The sequence below is a fragment of the Syngnathus acus genome, chromosome 23 (assembly GCF_901709675.1).
Source record: "Syngnathus acus chromosome 23, fSynAcu1.2, whole genome shotgun sequence".
Taxonomy (NCBI): Eukaryota; Metazoa; Chordata; class Actinopteri; order Syngnathiformes; family Syngnathidae; genus Syngnathus; species Syngnathus acus.
Window position 1 is genome coordinate 1,635,580 of NC_051107.1, and position 26,375 is coordinate 1,661,954.

A 26,375-nucleotide genomic window follows, 5' to 3' on the forward strand; every position below is an offset into this window, starting at 1 on the left:
ATCAAAATCAAAATGAACTAAAATGAAAAATCAAAGAAATATTCTGTATTGAAAAAATATCTAATTCTAAAACAAACAAAAACAAAACTAGAACAAAACATGTTCAAAAAACAAAAATTGATAGAATTTCAAAAATTAATGAAATCCAAGTGAAATTAAAACATGGTCAGAGCACGATAAAAATAAACTACAATAAAAACTCCAAGAAATATGTACTAAAAAAACTAATCCTAAAACCAATAAAAACAAAACAGAACAAAGCATGTTTTAAAAAATAAAAATTGATAACATAACAAATATTCAAAGTGTTTGAACAAGTCAAAATGAAATCAAATCATACTATAATAATACAAATTCTAAAACTTTTTTAAGCACGATATAAATAAAAATCCTCTACAGTGCAAACAGGTGCTTTCTGCTCATGTTCAGGCCCCGCCGGCGTCTGCGAAAACACAGACACGTTCGTAAAAGCCAGCAGCTGTGATTTTTAAATTTGTCTCACAGCATCTTACCTCATTGGCCGCGTTTCGCTGCCACTGCGCAGCGACTGCGGCACTCGTGTAACGAGGGGAAACGGTTGCGGTTGCCGCCGCAGCCGCCGTACACGAAGGGCCGGCACTCGCCCGCCCCGGCGTGGAAGTACCACAAGAGGGAGTAGTCGGAGCACGAGCCCTCCAACATGGGCTCTAGGCAGCGCTCCTCGAACCCTGGTTGACAAACATTTTTTACTTTTTAACTTCATGTGAATTAAAATATTAGGAACATCTCAACTCAATACTCTTTGGTGAACTGTTACGTCAGTGCAGCCAAAACTAGCACACGGGCCCGTCAAACATTTATGGATTCCGTTTTTTGGTTAATTTCAAAACAAGTCATTACTCATGAATGACAAGGCGGAAATAATAATAAATAGGAAGTAGAAGAAAACGAAAGCAAAACACACCAGAGGATCTTGCTCCAAAAAGTCGTCGTTTTTCCCTCTGGAGTGTCTCTGAGGCATCTAAAACAAAAAATGGAGGATATTTGCTCCAGTTATTATTGTTTGCAAGAATCCTCAAGCGATTGTTACAAAACAATGGGAAAAAGTACACTTTGTAAACGACACACGGAAATATGCACTTCGTGAGATAGTTGTTGGAGAAGCAGAATTTTGAAAAATCATCTAACTGCGAGGTGTCATTAAATGGGGCTATGGCAGCCTTTTGATGGCACTAAATTGGGCTGGAGATTGATCTTGCGCCGTCGGGGAGGGAGCGAGGGGGGTTCCGAGGGGCCGTGCGATCGCTAATGAGCAGGCTGAAATGTGTCGACACTTCTTGCGTCACGTTGACCCTCGTCGTGCCTCGTCGTGTGTCCCCCCCCACTCCGACCAAGGCAGTGGCGCTCACCGGTGCCGTTCAGCAGAAATCCTTCCTTCATCTTCATTTGTTCTTGCATGTCGTCGCCGTCGTCTTCGTCGGCGACGGAGGGCGCGGAACTCCCGTCGGGGTCTACTGACTTCACCATCAACTTGTACTCTAAGCCTGGACTCAAACGCACACACAGTCAACCTTGACATAATACAATATTTCTGACATTTAATTATTATATGTCCCCATTAGTCCGAACATGCGTTTTTGTGTGTATATGTATTTATGTTGACGATGACACCGTGGTGTGCGCGTGTTTTTCTGACAGAACAACAGATGGCCCCACACACACGGGTGCCACGTTGATGCCACGGGAGCTCTTGTAGACACACAAACACATGGTCACGTTTTGGCTCACTCACAAACAAGGAAGAGTTCATCGTGTACTAGTGACACCATTGCGCACACGCTCTCGCTCCCTCACACACACATACTTACCACACTTGTCCATCACCTCCTGGGTGACGAGCTTCTTCACTTCAAGATCCTTTGCAAAGATGAAGATAATCAGTGTGTATCTTGGACAAATGTATGACAGCGATGTGCGTGTGCGCATACCGAGAGGCCGGGCTCCCCCTTTTCGCCTTTCACCCCTTCGATTCCAAGCACACCCTACAAATAAATAAATAAAACAAATAAATAAAAAAACACTTATAAAAAGCATGTTGGTGTGTTGTATTGTGACAAGTTTGTAATACACACTCACACTCTGGCCTCTCAGTCCGGGACCGCCTGGCACCCCTCGTTGACACGGCTGTGCTTTTCCTCTGCGGCCCCTCACGCCCTGATTTTGAAAAAGCGCACGCACATCAAACACGTCTCTGCGCACAGCGTGACGCGCGCCCAATTACAGCCTGTCCTGGCGATATCCTTATTAGAAGAGTGCTGACACTCTGCGCTGCGGGCCTCCTAATTGTTGCTGCAAGTCGCTAATTGATAAGGGGATGGACGGCTTTTATCTTCTTCTTTTGACACTCAAACTTTACTTCAGCTACGGTTAATCGGATGTTTTTTTTTTTATATACGTGTTCACTAACGATGCAATAATAACAAACCTTGGCTCCAGGGTCCCCACGGGGTCCCGGGCCCCCTGGTGGTCCTGGGTTTCCATTCTTTCCCGGTCTTCCCACCGAGCCCTTAAATCCCGGGAAGCCTGAGAAACCGGCCGCGCCCTACAAGCCAGAAAACACAAATGCATTAATTCACCTTTTTTTTTTTTTTTTTTTGCATTTTGTTGAATTTGCATTGTTAACCTTCTCCCCTTTTTCTCCCGAGTCACCGTTGATGCCATTGATTCCGGCGTTGCCTTTGTCGCCCTGATGGAGCACAATATTATCATGGAATAGAATGTAAAGATACTTTTTGTGCCTCTTGTTTTTGCTTAATCTCAATGAACATTGTCCTGCTGCTTCTTTAACCAGCCCCCTGCTGGGGGGTAGCATAATATAAACATGCATGGAGACAGTCACGTTGATTCTTCACAGATGAAGAATATCTGCATGTTATATATAACACGGCAACACTGACGCTATCTGTTAGCCCATCTATGGAGTTCTCTGCATTGTTTGTTACCATTAAGGTAACTTGTCAATTTGACCTTTCGTCCAGTGAGTCCATTCAGGCCAGGAATGCCGGAGGTGCCGGGTGAGCCTGCGTCCCCCTGTTAAGAAGCAATTCAAAAATTGGTCTCAGAGCATCGTTGACTGGCGAACTCGACAACAAACCTTTTCACCGTTGAGACCGGGACTCCCGAAACGTCCTGGGATGCCTCGGAAGCCCTTCTCTCCCTTGGCTCCGTTATCTCCCGCTGAGCCCGTTTCGCCTGCATCCCCCTGTAACAAGCAAAATAAATAAACAGGACGCCAAAGTCGTCAAGATTCCGGGAGAGTCTCATGAAACGTGATTTGTTGTCCTGTACCTGATTACCCTTCTGGCCTTGCAGTCCCGGGTCTCCCTTTTCTCCTTTGGTGCCATTCACGCCGTCACTTCCGGGGGGACCCTTAACGAAGCCATCACATAAACCCTCTGACATCAAATCTGGCTTGTATCCAGAATACATTTGATGATTTTTACCATGACTCCGAGGTCCCCTGGGTCTCCAAGATCTCCCTGCATTCAAAATCTCAAATCACTTTCAAAACTTTGTGACATCACAGGAGGGTTTACAAACCTTCTGACCGCCCGGTCCTCGAGTGCCAAAGCGTCCCAAAGCACCTTTAGTGCCCACATCACCCTTCAGGCCCTGGGAAAAAAATGGAGATTCCAATCTTAAATTGTAGGAAGATAAGATTTCCTTCATACCTTAACTCCAGGTGGACCGTCCTCGCCCTTCTCGCCTTTATCACCGTCAAATCCCGGGTAGCCTCGCTCACCCTGCAACAAACACAATGGAGAGAATGTGTCAGGCATGTTCTCGAGAACCCCGCAAAGGGTAGACGCCGCTCACCGGGTCGCCTTTGTTGCCTTTCAAGCCACGAGGTCCATGCATTTGAAGCGTACTCCCCTACGGTGTAGAATAAATCAATAATCAGCTATTTATCAATGAAAAAAACGTTGATAGCTTCCCAATTTGAGAAAAAGAAAAAACATACCCGTTCTCCTCTGATGCCTTGCAACCCACGTTCACCCTGGCAGTTACACATAAAAAACAAAAAACACCATGATGCCAAGGACAACTTTACATTTATGGAAAAGAACCGTTACCTTGACACCTTTGAAACCACGTAAACCTTTGGAGCCCTAAAAAAAAACAAAGTCGAGTCTAAAGTTAGCATCATTGGCAATTTAGCAATTCAAATGGAACAAAGTCCTCACGATAAGTCCTGGCCCTCCTTTCACGCCCGGGGCTCCTTGGTTGCCCTGAAATAGAAACCATGAGATTTTTCGTACCTCATGACAGCATTCTACTGAGTTGAAAAAAAAAAAACCCAATACAAAATAAATCTCACCCTTTTTCCAGGGAAGCCAGTGAAACCCCGAGGCCCCGGCTCTCCTGGAATTCTTTCCCCCTAGGGCGAGTACATTTTTCAATTGTTACCATTATTTTCTTTATTATTTATTTCAAAATATTCACCTTTTCTCCTTTTACTCCTGGTACACCGGGAGATCCCTGTATCGGAAAAGAATGATGTCATAAGAATTTAACAGGAAATCTTTCGCTTCTTTCACGAAACTGCAAAATGTCATTTCAGTTTTTTGTGTGAAACTTCCCATTTGTTTCAAAAGTCCAACTACATCAAAAAACAAAGACGGTAGCGTGCTTACATCAGGTCCTGGTGCTCCAGGAGGTCCCGTGCCTCCCAGCGCTCCATTTTTCCCCCGTTTCCCTCGCTCACCCTGCGTCAGTGCACACAGCAAACATTGCATCACTTTCAAAGTACAGCGGTGACATAGGGCCGTACCTCTCGACCGGGCTCTCCGGGGGCCCCCGGGGGTCCTTTGATGCCCGGAAACCCCTGGATGCCTGCGCTTCCGCGGATGCCTTGGATTCCCTGAGCCCCCGGTGGCCCCGGCTCTCCTGGTTCACCCTGAGTTGATGAGTCAGAATTGTTTTGATTTTAATTGCTTTCAAAACAAACAGAGTTTGATTACTATTCTTCGAACGAGCGTGAAAACATTTGGAACGTAAACAAAAGCTTCAGCTGGCAAATGCTTTGAAATAATTGCCTTGCAATTATGTGTTGAAATCACACTCACTCAGAAAATTAAATGGTCGGAAATTAAAATAGCAGCCAGACGCAAAGTTAATCAAAGTTAAAGTGATTGTGCTGTCATTAATTGTATTTTTTAAAGAAGATGTGTCACCTTGTTGCCAGGCCGACCGGCTTGCCCTTCGGGCCCTCGGTGGCCGCTCCCCGGCTCTCCCTGAACACACGACTTCAATGATAATCTTGTTGAATAATAAATGACGTACATACAAGCGTATACAGAGTACCTTTTGTCCTTTCTCGCCAACGCCCCCCTGCAAACATCAAGAAGAACACGCAGGAGAGTCAGACAGCACCTTGACGTTGTTAAAAGCGGGAGACGTGAGGGAAAGAAATGCATTTGCTGGCGTTGCTTAACAAGGGGAATTATTCATGCGCGTGCTTCATTAATCGAGCCGGCATCAAAAGAGCAGGAAGGCCGGACTCCCCCAGCTCTGATGCAACACCGAAAGCGTGGGCGACGACCGCACGCTTTCGTTTAAGGGGACGATTTTTTTGTCTGCATCTTCCCAAACTTTATTTTAAAGTTCCATGAGTGATACTGCTAGAAAAACATATCAGGGCTAATTATTTTAACATGTTTAGGCCGAAACCCCCCCCAAAACATTCGGACTTTGAAAAACATGTAAAATTGACCATATTTGGACATATGCGGTCTCGAACTGAAAGCGTTGATATGCATTCTTCGAAGAATGCTGCCAAAATTGAAACATTGATGTCATATAAAAACCCAGTGCTAAGTTTAATCCAGATCTGATCCTAATCGTGCTGTAATGTAAACGTGAGCCTATGCATGGTGCTTAATAGAGACGTTCCATACCACTTTTTTTCCCCAGACTGAGTTCTCAATTCTTGCATAGTCACTGATGAGCGAGTACCCATACCACCGCCATCCATGAGCGAATCCAACATTTTTACGATTTGACATTAAAATTGTGTTTATTTACCTTGGGACCTTGGATTCCATCCTCACCCGGTTGTCCCTTTATAATGCAAGACATGTCCATGTATCAATAAATGACTTACTTTGAATACACAGTAGTATCCTGATTAATGTTTGCTGGCCATTACCTTGAGGTAAAAATAGTCAGGATGGTACGGGTAAGGCTGCCCACCTTCTTCCCCGCCCGTCCTCTCCATCTCAGCCCTCCTCCTCTCCCACTCCTCCCTCCCCCGTTGCCTCTCCAGCTCGCCCTCCTCTTCTTCCTCCCGGTCCACATCTTCCTCCTGCGTCGCCCAGTCGCCACTCCAATCCTCATCATCCGGGCCGGGCCCTTCCCCTGCACTTTGTGCGAATGGATCGGTCTCAACTTGTCGCTGGCTTCGTTGTCCGCTGTCCGAGTTCCTTCTCTACAAAGTCGTCATTAATGACTAATGACTTTTGTTTTGTACATGCTAGCGCCACCACCTGGCTGCTTCAGACACTTACCTTTGAGTCAGACCAGTTTCTCTTGACCCTGATTGACAGCACCTGTCAAGTGATGCTTGTCAGCAAAATATTCAAATACAGAATTGTGACTTTGTGTGTGGAAAAAAAAACAAGCCAGAGACAAAGTTAAATAAAAAAAATTTATATTGAAAATTTTCACCAGTGACACTCAAGGAGTAGTTTCCATAACATCTTCTTTAAATAAATAAAAAGTACACCAAAAATATGTATAAAGGAGTGTCAGGTTGTTTTAATGTGATACGAGTCTTTATAAATAACTTATAACAAGTTGTCGGTTGTGACATCCAAGGCGCTTGTCTCCACTTTATTTGCATTTTCCTTTGTTGTTGTGTTCCCTTAAGAAGCATTACAACTCTATGGTCGCATTCTGTAATTAAGAGACATCCTGTTTAAAAGATAAAAAAAATGTACTGTTACTATTGTCGTATTATAAAAGTGTGCTCATTCCCATTCAGCCAAGCTTTAAAATCATGCTGCGGCTTTCATGCTTTAAAACGACGGGGATTGTTGCTACTGGTGAAAATTTTCAAGCCTTGCATTTCAAGACGTGCCGTGACGTGCATGCAAGTTGTGTGTGTGTGTGTTAAGCCAATGAGGAATCCACCTTGTCTGACTCCTGCGTGGTGATGGGAGGAGATGGCAGCGACGGCTCATCCTGTTTCCGGCAAAAAAAAAAAAAAAAAAAAAAATTTTCACACAGGTCATAATGTTTAGCTCAACAGTCACTAACCTTTTCATCCGGTGTTGGATAAATTTGCTTGTTTTTATGCGTCAGATGACACGATAGAACTAATCTGCTGTGACTTCCGAGAAGGTCGCGCTAAAAATCATGAACTCCGCTTTCCAAGTTCCTAACGCCTAAAAGTTAATTGAAATATCACCTAAATGTTAATTGAACGATGTGGGCAGCGAGGACGACTGCATGGGCCGCTAATTAATATTATCGGAAGTAGGTGTGCAATTAATCGTCTCCTTCCCAGAGATGATGTTGTGATTAAAAGGGCGTCTGACAGGCCCGTTAACGAGAAAGCGCCCGCCCGTACGTCATCCGACATCACTGAGTTTCAAACGAGGCCGCCGCCTACCTCGTCCTGCTCGAGCTCACGGCGGGCGACGTGAAGGTCCTCCTCCGACTGCTCGCTCGTCTGGGAGGAGATGAGAGTGTTGATGATATGTTAGCGAGTCAAAGGCAGCACGAGTGTGACATGAGCATGCTCCGTCTCATTTACCGGGGGCCGCGTCGGCCTGGAACGTCGTCCTTTATTTCCTTTGCCCTGGTTAGCAGGCGGGAAGAGCGATTTTTAAGAAGGGCTAGATGTTTCTCCACATATGACCGCGTGTTATTTACCTTCCCTCGTTCTCTGTTCTGTCTCTTGTGTCCTGCGCTTTTCTTTCCCGTGTGCGCTCGGGCGAGCGGGGCCGCCTGGACGACACTTCCGGCTTGGGCGGAAAGCGTCTGCCAGAACACATGAATGCATAAATGTGAGGAGACCAACTTGGTAACTGAATAACGAACCTGATTTGAAGTTTCATTTAAAGTAGAATCGACTTGAATCCGATTTGTTTCGGTTGAAGATGTTCCATTCATGTGCGGCGTCCATAACATTGGACCCTCCGTAGTTTCGTTCCATGAGTCCTTTATGTGGGGAAAAAAAAAAAAGAGGAACTGTTTTGTACATTTCGTGATAGTTTACTGGAGCGTTACTCACAGGCTGCGTAGGTTGGTCCAACTCAAATTCCTCAACGCTGTCCACTTGCGCCAATAAGTCAATCTTTAGAGAGCTCTGCCGAAACAATGGAAGCAGAGCTTAAGACGCCTTCACTCATAATCTGTGAATTCACACCACGTACGGTGTATTCCGTTATGACGTTGGAAGTTTGCGTATCTTCCTTCCGCTCGGTTATCTTGTGAAGCAGCTCCTCTATGCCGTCCTGCAGCAGCCTGTCGATCAAAACCTTCAGCAAAGGAAGCTGGGACAAAAGCAAACACAATGGAGCTCCATAGAGAACAAGAAAGACCCGAGAAGAATCTGCAGGTAGAAACCGCAGACCCACCTTGATGCCGTATGTTTCAAACATGGCTTCAACGTCCTGGAGAAGAAAAGAGCAAATCATACCGCTGAGGTACTTTTTCACTTCAAACACTTGAGCAGGAACACAACCTTCATTTCCAGTGATTTCCCAGAGGCGCCGGCATCACCCTATTGAAAAAAAAAAATAGTCAATGACTAACATACTGTACTTGTATTTCAACTTCCACTTGGCCGTGACTGTACCTTTTCTCCTCTCATGCCTGCGTCTCCTTTATCTCCCTGCAAAGACAAACTAGAAAATCAGAAACTGTATTTACACTTTAAAACCAAACTGCGTGCTACCTTTATTCCTGGCGAGCCCTGAACACACAAAAGAGACAAAGAGGAAGGCAATATTGGTTTAGGCAGTTACTGGCACACAGCAGCGCGAGACACTTACAGTAGCTCCCGGAGGACCCATGGGGACGGGAAAGGCTTGGCGGATTTCGTCAATGGTGGCGCCCTGTGAATGGCTTGTCAGTTGAATTCAATGCAAAAGACACCAGGGGATCATTTTCTTACCTCTGCAGTCACGAGGACCTGTTTACCGGGCAAACCTGGAGATCCCGGTTCTCCTTTACCCCCATCTTTGCCCTGTAATTGAACAAGACTCAGGTTTTGTTCCTTTGGCTGTTTTATTTAAACTTAAAACTACTCACGTTTGCTCCCGTGTATCCTTTCTCCCCCTGGAATGAGAGAAAAGTGTCAATTGCTACCCAAAAAAAAAATCCCTAAAACTAATTTTGTTGTTCTGTCAGTGATACTAGTGGGGACCTTTTTGCCTTCTTCCCCTTTTTGTCCTCCCTCTCCCTGCAAAAAAAAATGGATGCTAAATTTGAAATCACGCTAGCAAAACAAGCCAGAGTTCTTCTGTCAAAATTCTCCTCACATCGTTCCCCGGGAGTCCTCGCTTGCCGTCAATGCCGGCTCGTCCCTGGAAAGTAAACAAAACAGAAGACTCAATGAACAACCCATGTGGAAAAATGATATTCGAGGAATAATTGATGATTCTTATAATAGCTTCACCGGAGTTCCTGGTAATCCTGGCATTCCGGCAATCCCAATCCGACCCTGTTCGCCTTGCTCGCCTTTCTACGGAAAACAGGAAGCAATCGAATTGTGAATTTTTAAATGTTTTGTTCATTGCTTTTTTTTAATGGGTGGTTCTCAGAAAGTATGGTCTAGAAGTTTGACATGAGAAAAAAACAAAACAGTTGTAAATAGTTGGTGACACCTTGTGGACACAAGGAAACGAACAGAAACTTTTGTAAAGAGCACGTCACGAACAGGAAGTGGTCACGATGGCTATTTTTCACCACTCCAAATAAATTCCCACACAATAGCCACAAATGTCAGCCAAATTATGTCAGCAGTATTCCAAGCAGTGAAATTTGATGATCGGTTCTAAAGGGTAGAAAATATGGACTTTGAAAGTGGGTCATGTGACCATCACGTTGGACCATGCATTCACCCGAACACTTACTGAGCCAGGCTCTCCTTTTAGTCCCTGCTCCCCCTGCAAAAAAAACTAATGTTAAGCGGTTATAAAAGTAGACGTACGGGAAAATAAAATATTTATGTAACCTTTTCGCCTGGTTTTCCGGGTGTACCATTAAGCCCGTCCTTTCCGGAACCACCCTGCCCACAGTCACGTATACGCATGAGTGTCAACAATTGTGACAATATAGATGTTTTATGAAATTTGGACACCAACCAAAGAGGATCCTGGAAGTCCAGGTTTACCCTCAGGACCCTGCGAACAAGCAGAAGATATGAAGTTTAAAGGTATTTGTTCTCACACAACTTTCAATGACTCCTACGAGAACGGGAAATGGGACGCTCACTCTTGGTCCAGGTAGGCCGACTTCTCCTCTTGAACCCGGCTCGCCGGGCTCACCCTGACGGAAACAGGATAAGACGTTTTTTAGAGAGGCAGATGAAATTGCCTTGGGAGAATTAAACAAATATGATATTGATAAAGACACCTTGATCACCCGGGCGAAGATATTGTCTCGTAGCGTCTGTCAAAAAACAACAACAAACAGAGCATTTATTTCTTGTTTGCCGCCTTATTGTCTCGATTTTACGAGCGCGACTGCAACAAACGGGCCTGTTAAACATGACCGGACTGATGAGAAGCTGTCACACGCGACTATAAAAGGTTTGTTTACTTGCGTTCCGGGAGGTCCAGGTTTTCCCTTTGTGACGACAGCAGACACGCGTGCGCGCACACAGAGAAAAAAACAAACTGTTAAAAATCACATCGATAGGACATCATGTGAAAAATTTGCAGGAAATAGAATATGCGCCGAAGCATGATGAACACAATAAAGGCCAAAACAAAGATATCGAAATTGCAATCGCGATGACAAAGCAAAGCGGCGGGTCAGAGCGCACGTACGCACCGGTTCGCCTTTGTCGCCTTTTTCGGCGTCAAGCCCCTAGAGGAAGACAAAGAAATTTCATTACAGGTAATCATGAAACGTTAGCATTGACAAGTGACAATTACACCGAGAAATGTTTTATTATTTTAATTGTGAGGAGATCTCACCGGCTGGCCAGCGTTTCCAATATCTCCTTTCTCTCCTCGCGTTCCCGGTTGCCCTGCTAGCCCTTGAGAGCCCTGATAGAAAATTAATGAAACAGAAACAATAGGTGACTTGATCATTTATATTTTTGCAATTTTGTAGAACCGCAAAAGATAAAATACCCTTATTCCTGGGTCGCCGGATGCTCCTTGTGGTCCTTGCTCGCCCTTTAAAAGACAACATGAGTTGAACAATTTAATAATTTAATTTAAAAAAAATATTTGGACTGGTATGGCACCTTCATCCCTTGTTCTCCTTTAATTCCAGCTTCCCCCTACACATACAAAAACATTTAAGAAAATGTCATTCTAGCAATTATATAAGGAACAGAGAAAAAAAAATTAAGCTGTTAATAAATGCGATAAACTTGTTTCATGTCTGTGACAACCTCATGTGATTTACTTACATCTTTACCTCTTAATCCTGTTTCTCCAGGATTTCCAGGTGGGCCCAAATCCCCTTTGTCACCTTTGGAGCCATCCTGTCCCTGTTCAAGATATTATTTGGAATACTATAATTTTGATACACAGCTTGACATTTTTTGTTTTTATTACCTTTGCTCCTGGTTTTCCAGATAAACCAACATTTCCCTGTGAATGAGAGCAATATTAAAAAAAAAATGGCGGATGAGTTATTCAGGGACTCACCCGTTCCCCGTTTTCTCCCTTTGGTCCCCCTTGTCCTGGAATCCCAAAACCTGGACTACCCTGCAAGTACACAATAATTAAACCAGAGCTGCACATTCCCATTTTCCACATTTCATACTTTTTAATGATCCAACCTTTTCTCCTTTGTCTCCGGGTTCCCCTTTTGGTCCCAGAGGGCCCGCGGGACCGATTGGACCGATGTCTCCCTGTAGGACGGGAAATGTGACACATCAGTCGGAGACTTTTGAAAAGAAGACTAGCGTCTCTGAAGGGGTTGCGCTCACTGAGTCATTCAGTCCAATTGTACAAAGCTAATGAGAGGAGAGGTCTTAATTGTGTTTGATTGGCAGGCCCAGAGGAGAACACACAACGGTAACGGGTTCCAAAACGATAAGCACTACCCCTTCCTTACATGGTGGATTCGTCTTCATAAACAGCATGAAGTACTCACCCGGACGCCTTTTTTGCCAGTTGGACCAATATTCTGCCATGACACAACCACGAGAATATTCAGAGCCGAAATTTGACAACATAACTAGCAAAAAAATAAAAATTACAAAACGTGGTCTTACACCGTTGGCAGTGTCTCCAGGGGCTCCTCTTGGGCCTTCGTCCCCCTTAAGACCGATCGGTCCTGTCGGTCCCTGGGAGAAATAGTATGCATTCAACACTGACGGAGCTAGGGGGGAATTTGTGGGGGTACTGCCCCCCCTGAAAATATGCTCGACGTGACAGGCCAGCAAAGAAAAAAATTCAAATTTGAAGAACCGCTTTGATATCTTTGCATGGAAATAATTGTCTGACGCATTTAGCGCTTATCTTGTCGACTTTTTCGATCAACAAAAAGGGCATTAAAACAAATAGGGCGACAGCATCTCGGTGACAATCTCACCGGGAGGGGAAGTGAGGTGAGGGGGCCGCCTCAAATTAAAAATCAGTGATGCGGGACAAAATGTGTGAAAGATAATCATTGAAGCTTTGACGACATGCCTCTTGTGTAATCACCGGCTTCTCTCATCGAGGCTAATTTAAGAGGTGCAATGACAATGTCCGTCTATATATTCTAGTCCAATTTGAAACATAATGCCTCGGCCTATTCAGTCAAATCTGAAGTGCATTTTCTCATCATCACTAATAACACTCACTGTTGGTCCTTCTGGTCCACTCGGTCCCCTCTCGCCTCGTTCACCCTAAGAAGAAATGCATTTCTTCATTTAAGACTCACTTTCAGACGGCATATTTTAGTCCAGCTGATGAGTCATTCCCATGATAAAACTGATCGGGAGTGTATTTGGATGTGGACTCACTTTGTCCCCTTGCTCCCCTTTGAATCCCTTTTTCCCCTGCGGACACAATAAAACTAACAGTGATTCATTATTTCATGGCCAATTACTCAAAAATCATTAAGCAGCAGTTAGCGTGTTTATCTTGTGAGCGTTAATTAGCATTCTGGCCAAAATACGAATGGGCGTGGCTCAATACGCACCCGAGGTCCAATGGCTCCTTGGATGCCTTGTTCTCCAAGTTCACCCTGGACATATACATCCCAAATGAAATGAAATAAAAGGAAGTAAAATCACGTATTGAGTACCTTGGGGCCGACTGGTCCCGCTACGCCCGCATTTCCCTGCAAAATATAAACATGGATGAAATTTGGTGATGGGACGGCAGTAAGACAAAAAATATATATTTAACAAGTATAAAATGAATGAACAGAGGACAACGAAGATGGCTGCTACATTCAATATGCTCAGGAAAGCAGCTTACAGGGGTGTCAAACAAATTTTTTTGGCGGGCCGCATTGTAGTCATAGCTTCTTTCAGAGGGCAATTATGAATGTATGAGCACCTCATGTTATATACAGTAAAAGCTACAAAACAAACTGACAAATAACTCGTTTTCAAATCTAGTCAAATATTTTTAAAAAAAGATATTAAAAGTGAAGACAATTTGCAATTCTAGTAATGACACGAATTTGATGCACAATTTGTCTTTGCGGGCCACATAAAATGATGTGGAGGGCCGTATCTGGCCCCCGGGCCTTGAGTTTGACACCAGTAGCGTAAAGGATAAAACTGAGTATTTTTGGGCGCAATACCTTCTCTCCCGGCTCTCCACGGGACCCCTGAGAACCTTGCAGGCTATATTCGCATTCACCCTGCAAAAATTCACATTTAGAGAAAATAGACACCACCGGCATTTTGAGAGCAAGATCAATGTTTGTTAACACTTGCCTTGTCTCCTTTCGGACCCGGTGAGCCCGGTGTCCCGTTGATGCCGATTGGACCGGGCAACCCTGCGACACCCTTGACGGTGGTGGCAAACAGAATTTTTTTTTTGTAACGTGTATTTTAATGCTGATCCTATCCGCACTTACATTGCTTCCAGCTTCTCCCGTGTCGCCCTTTGTGCCCGGCTTCCCACGTAAACCCTTTCAAGTGAACATATGATGACGTCATTTAAAGTCCAATCAAAATGAGTCGCAGGATTGTCGGGTACCTTTTCTCCTGGCTCTCCAGGGTCCCCCTTCAAAAATAAAGTACAACACAGTGAATAAGTGGCTGTACATGTAAAAGTTCAACTCTGATGCTTTTCTTACCTTGATAGATATTCCTGGCGGTCCTGCTGGACCAGGCATACCCGGGACTCCGATGACTCCGGGAATACCAGGAGGTCCCTGGGCACCCTATCACATTTTTTTTCTCTTTTATATCAAAACCTATTCTTGAAAAAAATCCCCTAAAATTCATCAGCGCTAGACTCACTGAGGATCCTGGTTCTCCTTTTTGGCCAGGGATGAAGTTTGCATCTGGGGCTGCTATCACATAACCCGGCTCTCCCTGTGAAGAGAAACAAAACGCGCATGATGATTGCTCCACATATACGTACATTCAAATATCCCAAAACTTACTCTCTCTCCTCTCTGGCCTTTGGGACCAGGGAGACCATGAGGACCCTGTTGAATCGCAAGAATAGTCACAATTCATTTAAGCGCATGTTTTCAGTGTTTTAAGTTTTACCATATCGCCTGGTACACCTGGTGTGCCCTGAAAAAGAAGAAAATATACATTACACGTGTTAAAACAACAAACACAATGAATTTGTTCCCTTAATTAACTTACCCGTTGGCCGGCGGAACCCGGGGGTCCAGTTCTTCCTGGGCGTCCAGGCAGCCCAGGAACGCCATCTGTTCCAGGAGGTCCCTGTCAAAATAAAGCAATACAGCTGAGGCGAAAATATAATAAAAGTAAAAACAACAACATGACGCTGCAACACATTTAACTGACTTGCGCTCAGTAAAACAATCCAAATGAAATTTGTCAGTGTGTGTATGTGCATCTTACCTTTTCACCCTTCTCTCCTTTGGTAGAGGTAAAAGGATCAAACTGTCCTAGAGTTTGCCTGAATCGCTACAAAAACATCAAACACGGCAGGTAATGTCGGTAAAAGAAAAGATTTGTAATGTAAGAAATATTTTGAATGAAACTCACCAAACCTCCTCCCATACCATCCCCCTGAAAGTCCATTGTGGATGTTACTACACATTTTTATTGTGTTTACACACAATGTTGGCTCAATTAAACTCACCCTTTCTCCTTTCTGGCCCTGGGGAAAAGACAGAAGAACAATTTGAATGCATTTAAAATCGAAAATAAATGGCACCTGATCAATCTACCTTGACACATTGGCAGGTGGGGGCTTGAGGCAGCTTTGGGTCATCAGTGGGCGTGTCCAGCTGACTCAGCTAAAAATAAAGAGGGAGTAATGAAGTGATACTTTGTCATAAAAATTGCACTTTTTCCTTTTACCTCCGGCTTGAACTCGGAGAGGAGCTCCTCGCTGCAGACGCTCCCAACGAATTCTCTCTCCACGGAGGGAAAGTCATCGAAGGTCGGCGAGTAGAAGACGTTCTTGTATCGGCCGGGGGCGGCAATTTTACTCAACTCCCGCAGGTCGGCATTGGTGACCCCTACCGCCAGAATGCTGACGCCTACTCAAAACGTAACAAAGATTAGAAATTGAGGGAGAACTACAGTAAGCTTGTAAGCGCACTTTTTGACTGACCCAGAGCACGAGCGATCCTGGAGGGAGACTCCACGTCGTCATGGGCCCTGCCGTCTGTTATCAGCACCAGAACATGGGCAACATCCTGCCTCATGCCCAGAGACTCTTGAAACATTTCTTGCAGGACATAGCTGATTCCCTTTCCTGTGTTCAGAAAGGCACACAAGTTGAAGAAATGAGATTTTTCCTGGTGTTTGGTTGGCAGCACAAACCTGTCTTGGTGTTGCCTCCTCCATAGCGTAACGCCATGAGTCCCCTGCGCACAGAGTTCCGGTCTTTGTGATCGTTAAGTCGGAATTCAATCCGAGGCTCATCGCTAAAACGAACCACAGCTATCTGAAAGTGACAAGAGAGAATTTCAACTTCATTATGTCTGCAATTCCCAGCTGTCAGGCAGGATGACGCGCGGCTCATTTAGCAGACACCAACTTGTGCGCCTTCAGGGCCGATGACCGGGAAGTAGGTGACCACCCGAAATATGAAGTCCTTCATCTTGTCAAAGTTGTTGGCGCCAATACTGGATGATTCATCCACCAGGAACACGATGTCCACTTTGCTACGGCTGCAATCTGGACGAAAACCAAATGGCTGAGTCAGCAACTATCGCACCCCAACGAGAAAAAAATAAAATACCTGGTTTTGATTGCGCGGGGGTCACTGCGCTTGGTGTTGTCAACAGAGGAGGGGTCACTGTTGGATGAATTGAGGTTTTATCGGTAGTAATCGGCAACCTAAAAGAATTCTTGGTGCTTCTAGTGGCTGTCTGAGGGGTTATGGTGTTCGCTTTGACATAAGAGGCTACTGTTGCTGGCTGGGACGTCGGAGGACGCTGTCCCACTGAGATGAGCAGAAACAAAATATTAGAAGCATCACGTAAAACAAAAGGCGGATGAATCTTGTGAGTCTTCCTTACCAATCCTCTGGTAAACGGTGCTGATTGGTCCCTCCACATGCCCATATAAAGGCCGAATGGAGAAAATGTAGGTTCTGCGATAGAGGAGATCACCAACTTTGAAGGAGGTGAAACTCGAACCCAGTGTCTCGTTTTTAGTCTCAAACACTGAAACAAAACACATTATTTCACTTGAGTGTTTACGCTGCAATTTTAATACACTCGTTGTAATAAGACATCATGCTGTTCATATCAGCTACGTCATTGGCTCAGACCTGAGATGTGTCTCCAGCTTAGAAGATACCTGGAGACACCCGCCACTGGATTCCAGCTTAGAACAGTGCTGCTGTCGGTGGTGTTCATTGCCGTGAAGCCGGTCACTTTTGGAAGGTCCACTAAAGTCCAGTTCAAGAGAGAAAAGTCAAAGGGTATATTCATCCTAGTTTCCATGTTCAGAGGATTTGACTAGACCAACTCACATGTCCGTGCTGTGACCAGCACAGAGCTTCCCTCCTGGCTTCCCGCCATGGAGGACACTTGAATCTTGTAGGCCGAGCCCTCTCGTAGGCTCTTTATAGTGAAGGTTGTAACACCAGCTGGTACCATATGGGACTTTTCTTCTCCCCCTGGTGAAGGATGCAGTAAAACTGGTATGGCAACTGAATTTATTTATAAAGCACTGAATCAAAAGGCAAAGATTTAAAAAAAAAAAAGAAAAAAGGAAAGTCAGAACTGGTGTTTTATGCTTGCCCCTACGAGCTCCAGTTAAAAGGCGAGCAACAGCACCAGTTTGGCGTCCAATTTTAAAATGATTGTCTAATTTTGCCAATACAATGAAAACAGCATGGGCCCCAAAATTGAACCCTGTGGAACACCAGTGGGGCAGAGTGCAATTTAGAGAAACCGAGGCTAACAGATAGGTACAGGTACTGCCTGCCAAATCGGATCCGAGTCACTTTAGAACACTAACCTTAAGGCCACATGGTGTTGCAAACGAACCACAGAGATACCACAGCAATTCGGAGCATAACATATGAAGAATCTCACCCACGAATTGGACCCAGGAAACTTTGTAGCCTGTTGCACCGGTCGATTGTTTCCAGGAAAGGGTGACAGAGTTAACACCAGTGTCCACCACTTTGACGTCCTTCACCAGCTGGGGCGGTCCCGAGTCCAAGGCAGCCGCTGAAGATTTAAACATGCAATCAAGGCAGGTTATATTTTCCTAAATCTCCACAGCAAACATGAGGAACATCCAATTGTTCGCTACCTGTGACTTGAGTTAAGGAAATTTCTGGTCCCTCCGTGTTGCCGTATATTGCACGGACTGTGATCGTGTAGGTGGTTTGTGGGCTCAGGTCAACGATGCGATAGAAGAGAATGCTGTGGTCCAAGTAGCGTGATTGGGGGCTGCCGTCATCTGCAAACAAAGATGGGAAAATGTGTGACAAAAATCAGGCATATGAGGGTGAATGTGCACGCCATGGACAAGAACATTTACCAGTGTTCCAGGAGAATTTGTACTCAGTAGCGCCCACTATTGGGCTCCATTGCACTTCTATGGTGGTGCTGGTGTAGGCGGTGACCTCAAAGCTGGACACGTACCCGAGAGGAGCTGAAAACAAATGTATCAGTTAAACTAAACGGTTGACGTCTATAGTCGCCGATGGTAGTGAATGAGTCCAGGCAAATTCAGGTACTGACATGTTCTGAAGGTGGCGGTAAAACCAGGCCCGACCACCGATCCAAAGAGCACGTAGAGAGTCAGGGCGTACTCGGTGTCATGGGCCACATTCTTCAGCTGGTACTCAGTGGTGCTGCCATTCAGAGCTAACTGCCTGGGACGGTCCCGACCCGCAAACTCTGAGAAACAACGATATATGAAAGGAAGCTCCTGCTGGGATGATATCATTCAACACACCTATCGTGGGTCCCCAGGCCAGTCGGTACCCGGTGGCTCCCAACACGCTGTTCCACGAGATGACAGCACTGCTGGTGCTCACTGCTGACACCTTCAGGGTCTGCACCACACTGTTTTCCACTGATGAGGGGGACATTGAAAATATCATATACTCCATCACTCCTGGACTCTTTCTAGTAGTGCGGGAGTTAGTTACATGTCTTGACTTTGGCGGATGTGACGGGCCCTTCGATGTCTCCAAAGATAGGGTTTATTGTGATGGTGTACTCGGCGCCCGCGTGGAGGCCCTGGATCCTGTAGAAGTCAAAGGTGTTCCTCAGGTTGATGCTCTCTATGTGGCCGTCTGGAAGCGCAGCACAAATAAGTGGAATATGAAATATTTGAATCGGTGTGAGTCAGTAGCGGCATTACCAGACGACGCCCATGTGAGACGATATCCCGTAGCGCCTTTAACTGACGTCCACTTTGTCTGGACAGTGTCAGTGGTTGCATTCTGGACCAGAAGTTCTTGAATTGCTACCAGCTTCTCTATAACACACAAACACATCTGACATGGAACAACACCGCCCTCTTGTGGATACATTGCTGTACGACAAGTTGTGGTTTGTATTACTTTGTACTTTCTGGCCATGTTTTTTATTTTTTTTAGCAAGTGTCAATCATTGTCATCAAACGCAGATGTAATAATAGTTACGTGTTTTTCCCACGATGGAAACCGGTTCACTCAGCCCCTGCGGGTAAACCGCGAAGATACTGATAGTGTACTTTTTGTCCTCCTCCAGGCTGTCAATCACGTGCGAGGAGGCGTCTCCCGGGAGCAGCTGCTCATACGCATATCCCGGTCGGTCGGCTGCATTTGAGAAAGCGTACAATAAATCTGACTCAAAATAACAAGTGTCGATAATTTTGCACACTCTTTTCGTACATCTCGGGATGAGAATCCTGAATCCGTTGAGCTTCTTGAGAGGAGACGTCCAGCCCAGACGTAGCGAGAAAAGACTCTCTTCGATAACTCGGAAGTTTAACACTTGAGGTAATGGTGCTGGAAGACAAGACTTGCGGCTCATGGAGTAGAACCAACATTTGGTTTGTTTGATTTTAGCGTTGCACTTACTGGTCTGGGCAATAATGGTTGCATACCCGCCGACGAGACTGGTATACCAGGCGTACACAGTCAGAGAGTATGATGTCATCGGGTTGAGCTCTGTCACTACAACTGTTGTCACGTCTGCTTTAAGATCAATCTCCTGGGAGCAGAGTTCCAGAATAAACATCTGGATCAGACCTTTCACACCTCCCCTTACCTGTCGCTGCCGCGCGTCGACGGGTTGTCCTCCGGAGCTGAGAGGGACGACCACCAGTCGATAGCCCGTGATGTCCCCCGTGGCCTCTGTCCACGTCAGTCTGAGGGAGCTGTAAGCCAGCTGGCTAACCCGCAGATCTCTGGGACCCAAAATGAGCTCTTTGATTGGATAAAAGAAACAAATAGATTCAAAAAAGGGAAAAATCAAAATCGTCACTTCGGTGGTGAGATTCCCTTACCGGGTTGGGGCCATTTGACTGGTAGCTGCGGCTCAGAGGCGGTGAAACAAACCCGGCGGGATAATTTGGGGAGGACGGTCTCCAGCATGGGGAAGTCAACACTCATCAACAGGTGTTCCTCGTACGGCTTGGACACCATGCTCCTCAACTCGTCCTCCTTAGCGTTTCCCACGCCTGGACATAAGCACGTTGATCAATTTATCACTGTCTAGTTTTGTCCACTGGGAGGAGCTGTGGCATTGCTTCAATGTTGTCTGCACATCCGCATTTGGTCATCAAATAAATAACAACGAAGCAGCATATTTTGGACTAAGCTGACTCGGGCATATGCTTTCAATTGGTATTTAGATAAATTATGCACATGGATGTTCAAAGAAGTCTTTCAATTGATTCTGGCATGATGAGGCTTTGACCAATTTGCCCTGAAGCGCTGACTCATGAAGCCACATGTGCGTTACATTTGCAATCTGTATGCCGCACGTTTGCTTTTTTTTAATTTTTTTATGATTGTTGACAAGCAAGCAGCTGCAGGTTTGCTTCCCTGCGGCGTTGATGAATAAGACGAGCGGTACTCTGTGTCAGAGGTGTAGCTGAATGGTCCGGTGAATAATGGGCGCAATTAGAGAGCGATTGGTTAATGAGCGGTAATTATTGCAGCTCTCGCAGCAAAGGGAGCTAGATGTATGCGCAATGTGTGTGAGGGAAGTAGTGTAAGTGGACTTGGGGGATGGAGGTGGTCTCCATTTTTTGCATGGTGTACCTAATACTGTGACGTGTGAGAGTGTACTGTATATGAATCGCATATACTATCTGTGTGAGTCCACTCTGAAATATGAATCTCGCACAAGATTCCGGGGAGGAATCCAATGCATCGCAACTGTACAGTACATGAATTTCTAACAGCGGGTGAGACGGAGGCCGCCCGGATAAGATCTGGGGGGACGATGTTGAAGGAATTCATAATGTGGACTCACCGACAGCGTAGAGCGAAATGCCGTTGTCAGCCACTGCTTTGGCCGCCTCGAAAAAATCGTCGTACGAGGGTCCGTTTGTGATCATAATGGCCACCTAAGGAAAAAGCAGAGGTGGGGTAAAAAGTTTAATTTGTTGGAGTATATAATGCAGACGTTTGGATTTACAGAGATAGTCACTCATCAGTAATATTAGTCGCTCTTCGCAGAGGACAAAAAATAAATGCCTGTGAATATTGTCATAGTTGCCACACTGTTCAATTCTGTCGCTTGACATTGTGACACTGAAGCGTTTTGCTAGCGCATCTTTGGCATTTTGCATTCTTTGTTAGCATTAAGCTAAACAGACTAACTCACGTCAAGCAATGTGTTACTTCAGATGATACAAAATGTCTAATTCTCGTCGTTGCATTTTCAGGAAATACACAATTAGACAAAGAAAATAAAAGTTCCATCAAGATTTAGCAACAATGTTTGCTTAGCTGTTCGAATCCATTCTACAGTTTAAACATTTGCATAGTTACAGAGCTTAATAATTAATACACCAATGTTCGGGTGAGGGACTCATTTAAAAACATCAGACTCGTTAAAGTCCCCTACAGATTTGTTTCATGGCTTAGTTTATAATTGAATTCATAATTGAATAAATCAAGCAAAAAAGAACAAGCAGGATGCGACTGAGACTACCAATTTGCTCTTCATAAAAATTAAGCAAAGTTCATGGGAAGTTCAAGAAACCAGAAGAAGAGGACTGACTCAATGAGATTGTAGCTGCTGCTCGCATGCGCCCCGCCAGTACAAATTCAATATATCAGCCTAATCCTCTCCCCGCTGCCTTCCCACGTCAAGTGCAAAATTATTCACACGCACACTCAGAAGATAGCGGGCTGATGGGAATGCTAACCGGCAGTGTTACTCCGAGTCTCCCCACCGCTGATAGAGAAGGAAAATACTTCACATTTTATCACTTGACAAGTTTAGTTGCCGTCTGGAGCAGGCGGCTCAGACTTTAATACGCTGTTTTTTTTTTATATTTTATTTTTTATTCTGCCCTATTGGAAAACAGGCCGATCACAAGCTTCTTCTATCAGGAATGATTTTTGCAGACTTAAAAAAATTGACTTCTATTGCTCAACTCGTTCACTGCCATTGACGGGAATAGACGTCAAACATTATGTTTTATTGGGTTGGCAATGAATGAATGAATGAAGTACCTTGGGTGCAGGGTCGCGACGGATGGCGGCGTGGAAAAGCTGGTTTACAAGAAACAAGAGGGCGCCGCCAATATTCCTGAATCCGCCCTCATAGGGCAGCATTCTGACAGCCCCGAGTACCTCTTCAAAGGAGTTGTAGTCCGTCAAGGCGATAAGCGTCCTGGAAGGACAGGAAAGTGAGAAACGATACAAAACCGATGCGTGTTGACTTTTTTTTTTACCTGGGGACGGTCCCGAAGACAATGACTCCAAAACGGATGCCTTTGGCTCCTACGTGGCTGTCGTTGAAGGAGGCGAGCATTGCCGAGATGAAGTCTTTCATCGCGGAGAAGCTAGCGTCTTCAACGGTCCACGACTCATCCACCAGGAAAACAATGTCTGCCTGCACCACCGTCCTGCAGGCTACCATAGATTCTGTAATCAGCAAGGAACGGCCAACTACAGCTATTCTCCCTCACGCCTAAAAAAAAGAAAAGTCGCCTTCCCAAAAACAGCAGGTTTGAAACTGACATTTTGAATTGGGGAAAATGCTAATTTTCCAAATTGACAGAGTAGTTCATTACTTGATGTAATCAAAAATCCTCTTTCCATTTTTAATATGACATGATTTGCTACATACAAATGAAATCTTGTTTTATGCTTTATGACTTAACAGTTATTTTATATATAAAAACATAAAAGTATGATCAGAATGACAAAATGCCTTTAAACCGATTATCACAAAATGTTCCAAGCCGGTAATACAAAAAGGTAAATCTGCTGAATACGCCAACAACTTCCTACTCGTGCTGTCACTAGATGGCAGCCTTGCCTCATCACGCTTGCCTGCTCACATCTGCAGCAAGCTCCGCAAATTCCCACGAATGCTTAATGACACACAAGTCGGCCCAAAAAGAGCATTGACATTCCGAGCACTCCGGCAATAAAACTTTAGCGCAGCAATGAGGAACGCTTAGAATATTAAGGCAAACGTAGGCTGTGGTCGGCCTGCCTCCTTACGCCTGCCTGAGCTAACAGGCGCCTTTAAACGGCGCTCGCATACAAATCTGTATTCTGGAATGAGATGTGCAATCTAAGTGGACTAAGTAGAAGAGATAAATAAGACATTGTTTCATTGGTGAATGGCATTTTGGATTATTGGCTGAGAATGTGTGTTTGTACATAAATCGCCTGAAGATTGAAAGTCGGGATTTTTTTTTTTTTAGATAAATACAAATTAGAAACATTAGAGTAAGCCTATGCCGTTAAGAATGTAGAATGAATCAGTGTAGCGATTAATCGAGCAATCGACAATTAATCGAGCATCAAATTAATCGATAATTAATAATTTTAGAAATAATTAAAAAATGAGATATTTTTGTTCATCAATTAATCATTTGGCCATTTTTAATTAATAATTGTCCAAATAATTGAAATCTCGGCTTCTCAACAGAAAATTGGATCAAATTCCTGAAGTTGACTGATTATCTTTGCGTTGAATATATAAAAAAAAAAACTTTTAGTTTGGAAAGCAATGATTGATGTTTATGACACATAAGTAACTGAATCATAATTAATTTATGTCACATTTGACCTCTTGAAAGGCTCAGTGAGCTCATTGTTTTATTTTTTAGATCATTGAATTGTATCTCGTAGGCAAGTTGTCTTCATCAGAACAAATTTGTGATTTACATTCCATCGAGGCGGGAAGAGTGATGTCATACCTTCGGCTTGTGCCGTGACGCTCCGCCACGAAAGGCAAAGCAACACGAGAATCGTGCAAACGCAAAAGCGGCCCATACTCTCGTCCTCCCGTTCTGATCAGGAGCTCCTCCTCCTCCTGCCTCGCCTCACAAATCCTCTTCCAGGACGGGCGCTCCGGGATCATCAATTCCCGCGCTTCTTCCCACTTATCTGAGACAGGGAAAGTCAAAGAGAGATAAAACGTGAGCAACCATTTTTTTTTTTTTATGTCGTGTTTAACTTGCTGGAGACGCATATGGCTGAGTCGCATGCAAATCACTCACTATTTATGATCTATTTATTGCATATTGTCCTAATAAAGGCGAGAAGGAGCATAATAAAAAGTTTCTATCTTGCAGACAGTTTAACAGCACATTCCAATAGTGGCAAAAAGGTGGAAAAGTCTCACACAGCACTTTTTTTAAATTGTCTAATACTACAGCAAGCCATCAGAGGCCATTACCGCGGGTGTCTAAACAAACATGCCGTTTGGAATTTATGACCCCGATAATCGAAAAGGTGCCGTACAGTATTGCAGAGTGTGCAGCCCTCCCCCCCCGAATATTCAGATATGATGTTTCACATTTGTAATGCCTCCTTTGGGATGTTGTACATATTTAAATCGAGAGTGATCTTTCAAGACCTACAGAATATTTTGTTCTGTGATAATATGGAGTCAAAAGTATCGGAACAACATCTGGATGTATTAAACAACTCAGAATGGAGCGCCTTATGATTGAAGCCACCCACTTTTCAAGTGAGCAAAAGTATTGGAACGGATTAACTTCAACATTTAATATTTGGTGGCATAACCCTGACTCGCAATAACTGCATCAATGACACAACCGTCCAAAAATGTCCTGCCAAGCTCAACAATTAAGATGCATGGGGGGCCTGTCCCAACACTTTCGGCACCTTTATGTCAGTCCGCCTTGTCCGATTAACATGAGCATAAAAGTACCATAAAAAGTGATCGGGCTCAATGGGGATTCATTTTGGGGGAAATTCCACGTTGTGGTTTGACCACCTGGCTGAAGGCTAGATGATATTTACAATCTGCGCGAGCCAGAGCCGGCTGGCAGGGCCCCATGCAACAACCTCCTCCTCGCATACCGATGCAGATATGTCTCTGCATGTATCTTATTAGCGCAGAAAAGGAGCCAGTCAGGTGTGGAGGATTTTATGAATGACAGCCGACACGCTGAAATATGCTGCAATTTTTTTTTGCGGGCAATCCACAACACTGCAGTGTCTTATATTAACAACACAGCGGCACAACACATCACAGCACCCGAGAAGATTAAACAATATTACAAAACGGACTTCACTGACTCACTCGGCGTTATCTGCTTGTTACTCGCTCGCTCTTTCTCTCTCACCGGCGGCGGGCCCTGCGAGTGTAGCCGTGCGTCAGCTCTTTCTACATAATGGCATTTTCCACCTCGCCACCTCCTGGAATGGATTATCCCCGCGAGACGAAAAAAAAAAGGCACGCGAGACGTCGTCGCTAATTCAGATTTTCAAAGCCAAAGCGGAAAGTTTGCAGGTGCAGTCGAGCGACGTAGAAATAAAAATAAAAAAAAGTGCATTAGTGCAGGCGTGCAAGACGTGTAAGTGCATCTTACCCATACAAAAATGACAAAAAACTGAATATAATGAGCTTAAATTCTGTGCTGGTTTAAAAGATTAACACTTGGTAAATCAGCACATTAAGGTGCAGTGGAAATTTTTCAGGGCCTTTTACTTACCTCTCTCCTCAAGTTCATCAGAATTATCTGGGTGACATCCAGACAAGGGTGGAAAAATCCCCTAAAACACAAAAAGAAGGTTCAATCCAAGTGAAGCAGTCGTTGAATCTGTGTGTCTGAATGGAGGAGGTAGGTGTGTGCGAATGAATGAATGACACTTGGATTTTTTTTTTTTTTTTTTTTAGTGGGGGCTTGGCTAATACGCATAAAAAGTTTGCGAAGAGGGGTGGGGGATGCTGCAACCTGCTGCCTTGAGAGAAGAAGTGCCGCTTTGACCCTGCCCTGAACACCACCAAAGCAGACTTGAGGAGTCAGGTTAAATCACGTTTTACAAGCGTCCCCCTTTTGGTTTGTTTGTTGGAATTGGACACCGGGTCACCTTTGAAGGAATGCGGCGAGCAGTTTAACGGGCTTCGGCCAGCTGTGA

The 26,375-nt window shown here is 44.7% G+C and overlaps 1 protein-coding gene across 1 annotated transcript; it reads right to left on the bottom strand.

The window, feature by feature from the left end:
- Window positions 1-58: 58 nt before the first annotated feature.
- On the bottom strand, window positions 59-26,087 carry col7a1l (collagen type VII alpha 1-like). The gene is made up of 103 exons (XM_037243633.1): window positions 25,949-26,087; window positions 24,182-24,371; window positions 22,700-22,880; window positions 22,479-22,638; window positions 21,268-21,361; window positions 20,294-20,467; window positions 20,056-20,213; window positions 19,866-19,998; window positions 19,677-19,793; window positions 19,446-19,601; window positions 19,163-19,279; window positions 18,948-19,094; window positions 18,752-18,871; window positions 18,535-18,693; window positions 18,332-18,445; window positions 18,101-18,250; window positions 17,878-18,015; window positions 17,310-17,456; window positions 17,106-17,225; window positions 16,852-16,998; window positions 16,572-16,775; window positions 16,368-16,507; window positions 16,151-16,274; window positions 15,939-16,082; window positions 15,683-15,864; window positions 15,550-15,618; window positions 15,462-15,479; window positions 15,365-15,388; window positions 15,218-15,283; window positions 14,996-15,076; window positions 14,894-14,920; window positions 14,785-14,829; window positions 14,639-14,713; window positions 14,473-14,559; window positions 14,373-14,399; window positions 14,251-14,304; window positions 14,108-14,179; window positions 13,972-14,031; window positions 13,465-13,500; window positions 13,360-13,404; window positions 13,181-13,216; window positions 13,019-13,063; window positions 12,446-12,517; window positions 12,325-12,357; window positions 12,008-12,079; window positions 11,874-11,933; window positions 11,781-11,816; window positions 11,633-11,713; window positions 11,465-11,500; window positions 11,349-11,393; window positions 11,190-11,261; window positions 11,044-11,079; window positions 10,810-10,836; window positions 10,624-10,659; window positions 10,483-10,536; window positions 10,353-10,391; window positions 10,223-10,276; window positions 10,122-10,154; window positions 9,665-9,730; window positions 9,528-9,572; window positions 9,413-9,448; window positions 9,298-9,324; window positions 9,161-9,232; window positions 9,039-9,101; window positions 8,942-8,959; window positions 8,843-8,878; window positions 8,729-8,767; window positions 8,622-8,657; window positions 8,418-8,537; window positions 8,276-8,350; window positions 8,083-8,202; window positions 7,915-8,022; window positions 7,796-7,840; window positions 7,652-7,711; window positions 7,171-7,221; window positions 6,546-6,587; window positions 6,188-6,466; window positions 6,064-6,099; window positions 5,344-5,370; window positions 5,214-5,273; window positions 4,811-4,936; window positions 4,674-4,745; window positions 4,483-4,518; window positions 4,358-4,417; window positions 4,224-4,268; window positions 4,113-4,148; window positions 4,001-4,036; window positions 3,856-3,912; window positions 3,711-3,782; window positions 3,580-3,651; window positions 3,483-3,518; window positions 3,328-3,408; window positions 3,134-3,241; window positions 3,007-3,069; window positions 2,663-2,725; window positions 2,465-2,581; window positions 2,116-2,193; window positions 1,968-2,021; window positions 1,848-1,896; window positions 1,389-1,523; window positions 944-1,000; window positions 513-707; window positions 59-442 (listed from the first exon to the last, which is right to left on the bottom strand). The coding sequence occupies exons 2-102, from the start codon at window positions 24,255-24,257 to the stop codon at window positions 514-516; spliced, it is 8,163 nt and encodes a 2,720-aa protein (XP_037099528.1). The 5' UTR covers window positions 24,258-24,371; window positions 25,949-26,087; the 3' UTR covers window positions 59-442; window position 513.
- Between the last annotated feature and the right edge of the window lie 288 nt (window positions 26,088-26,375).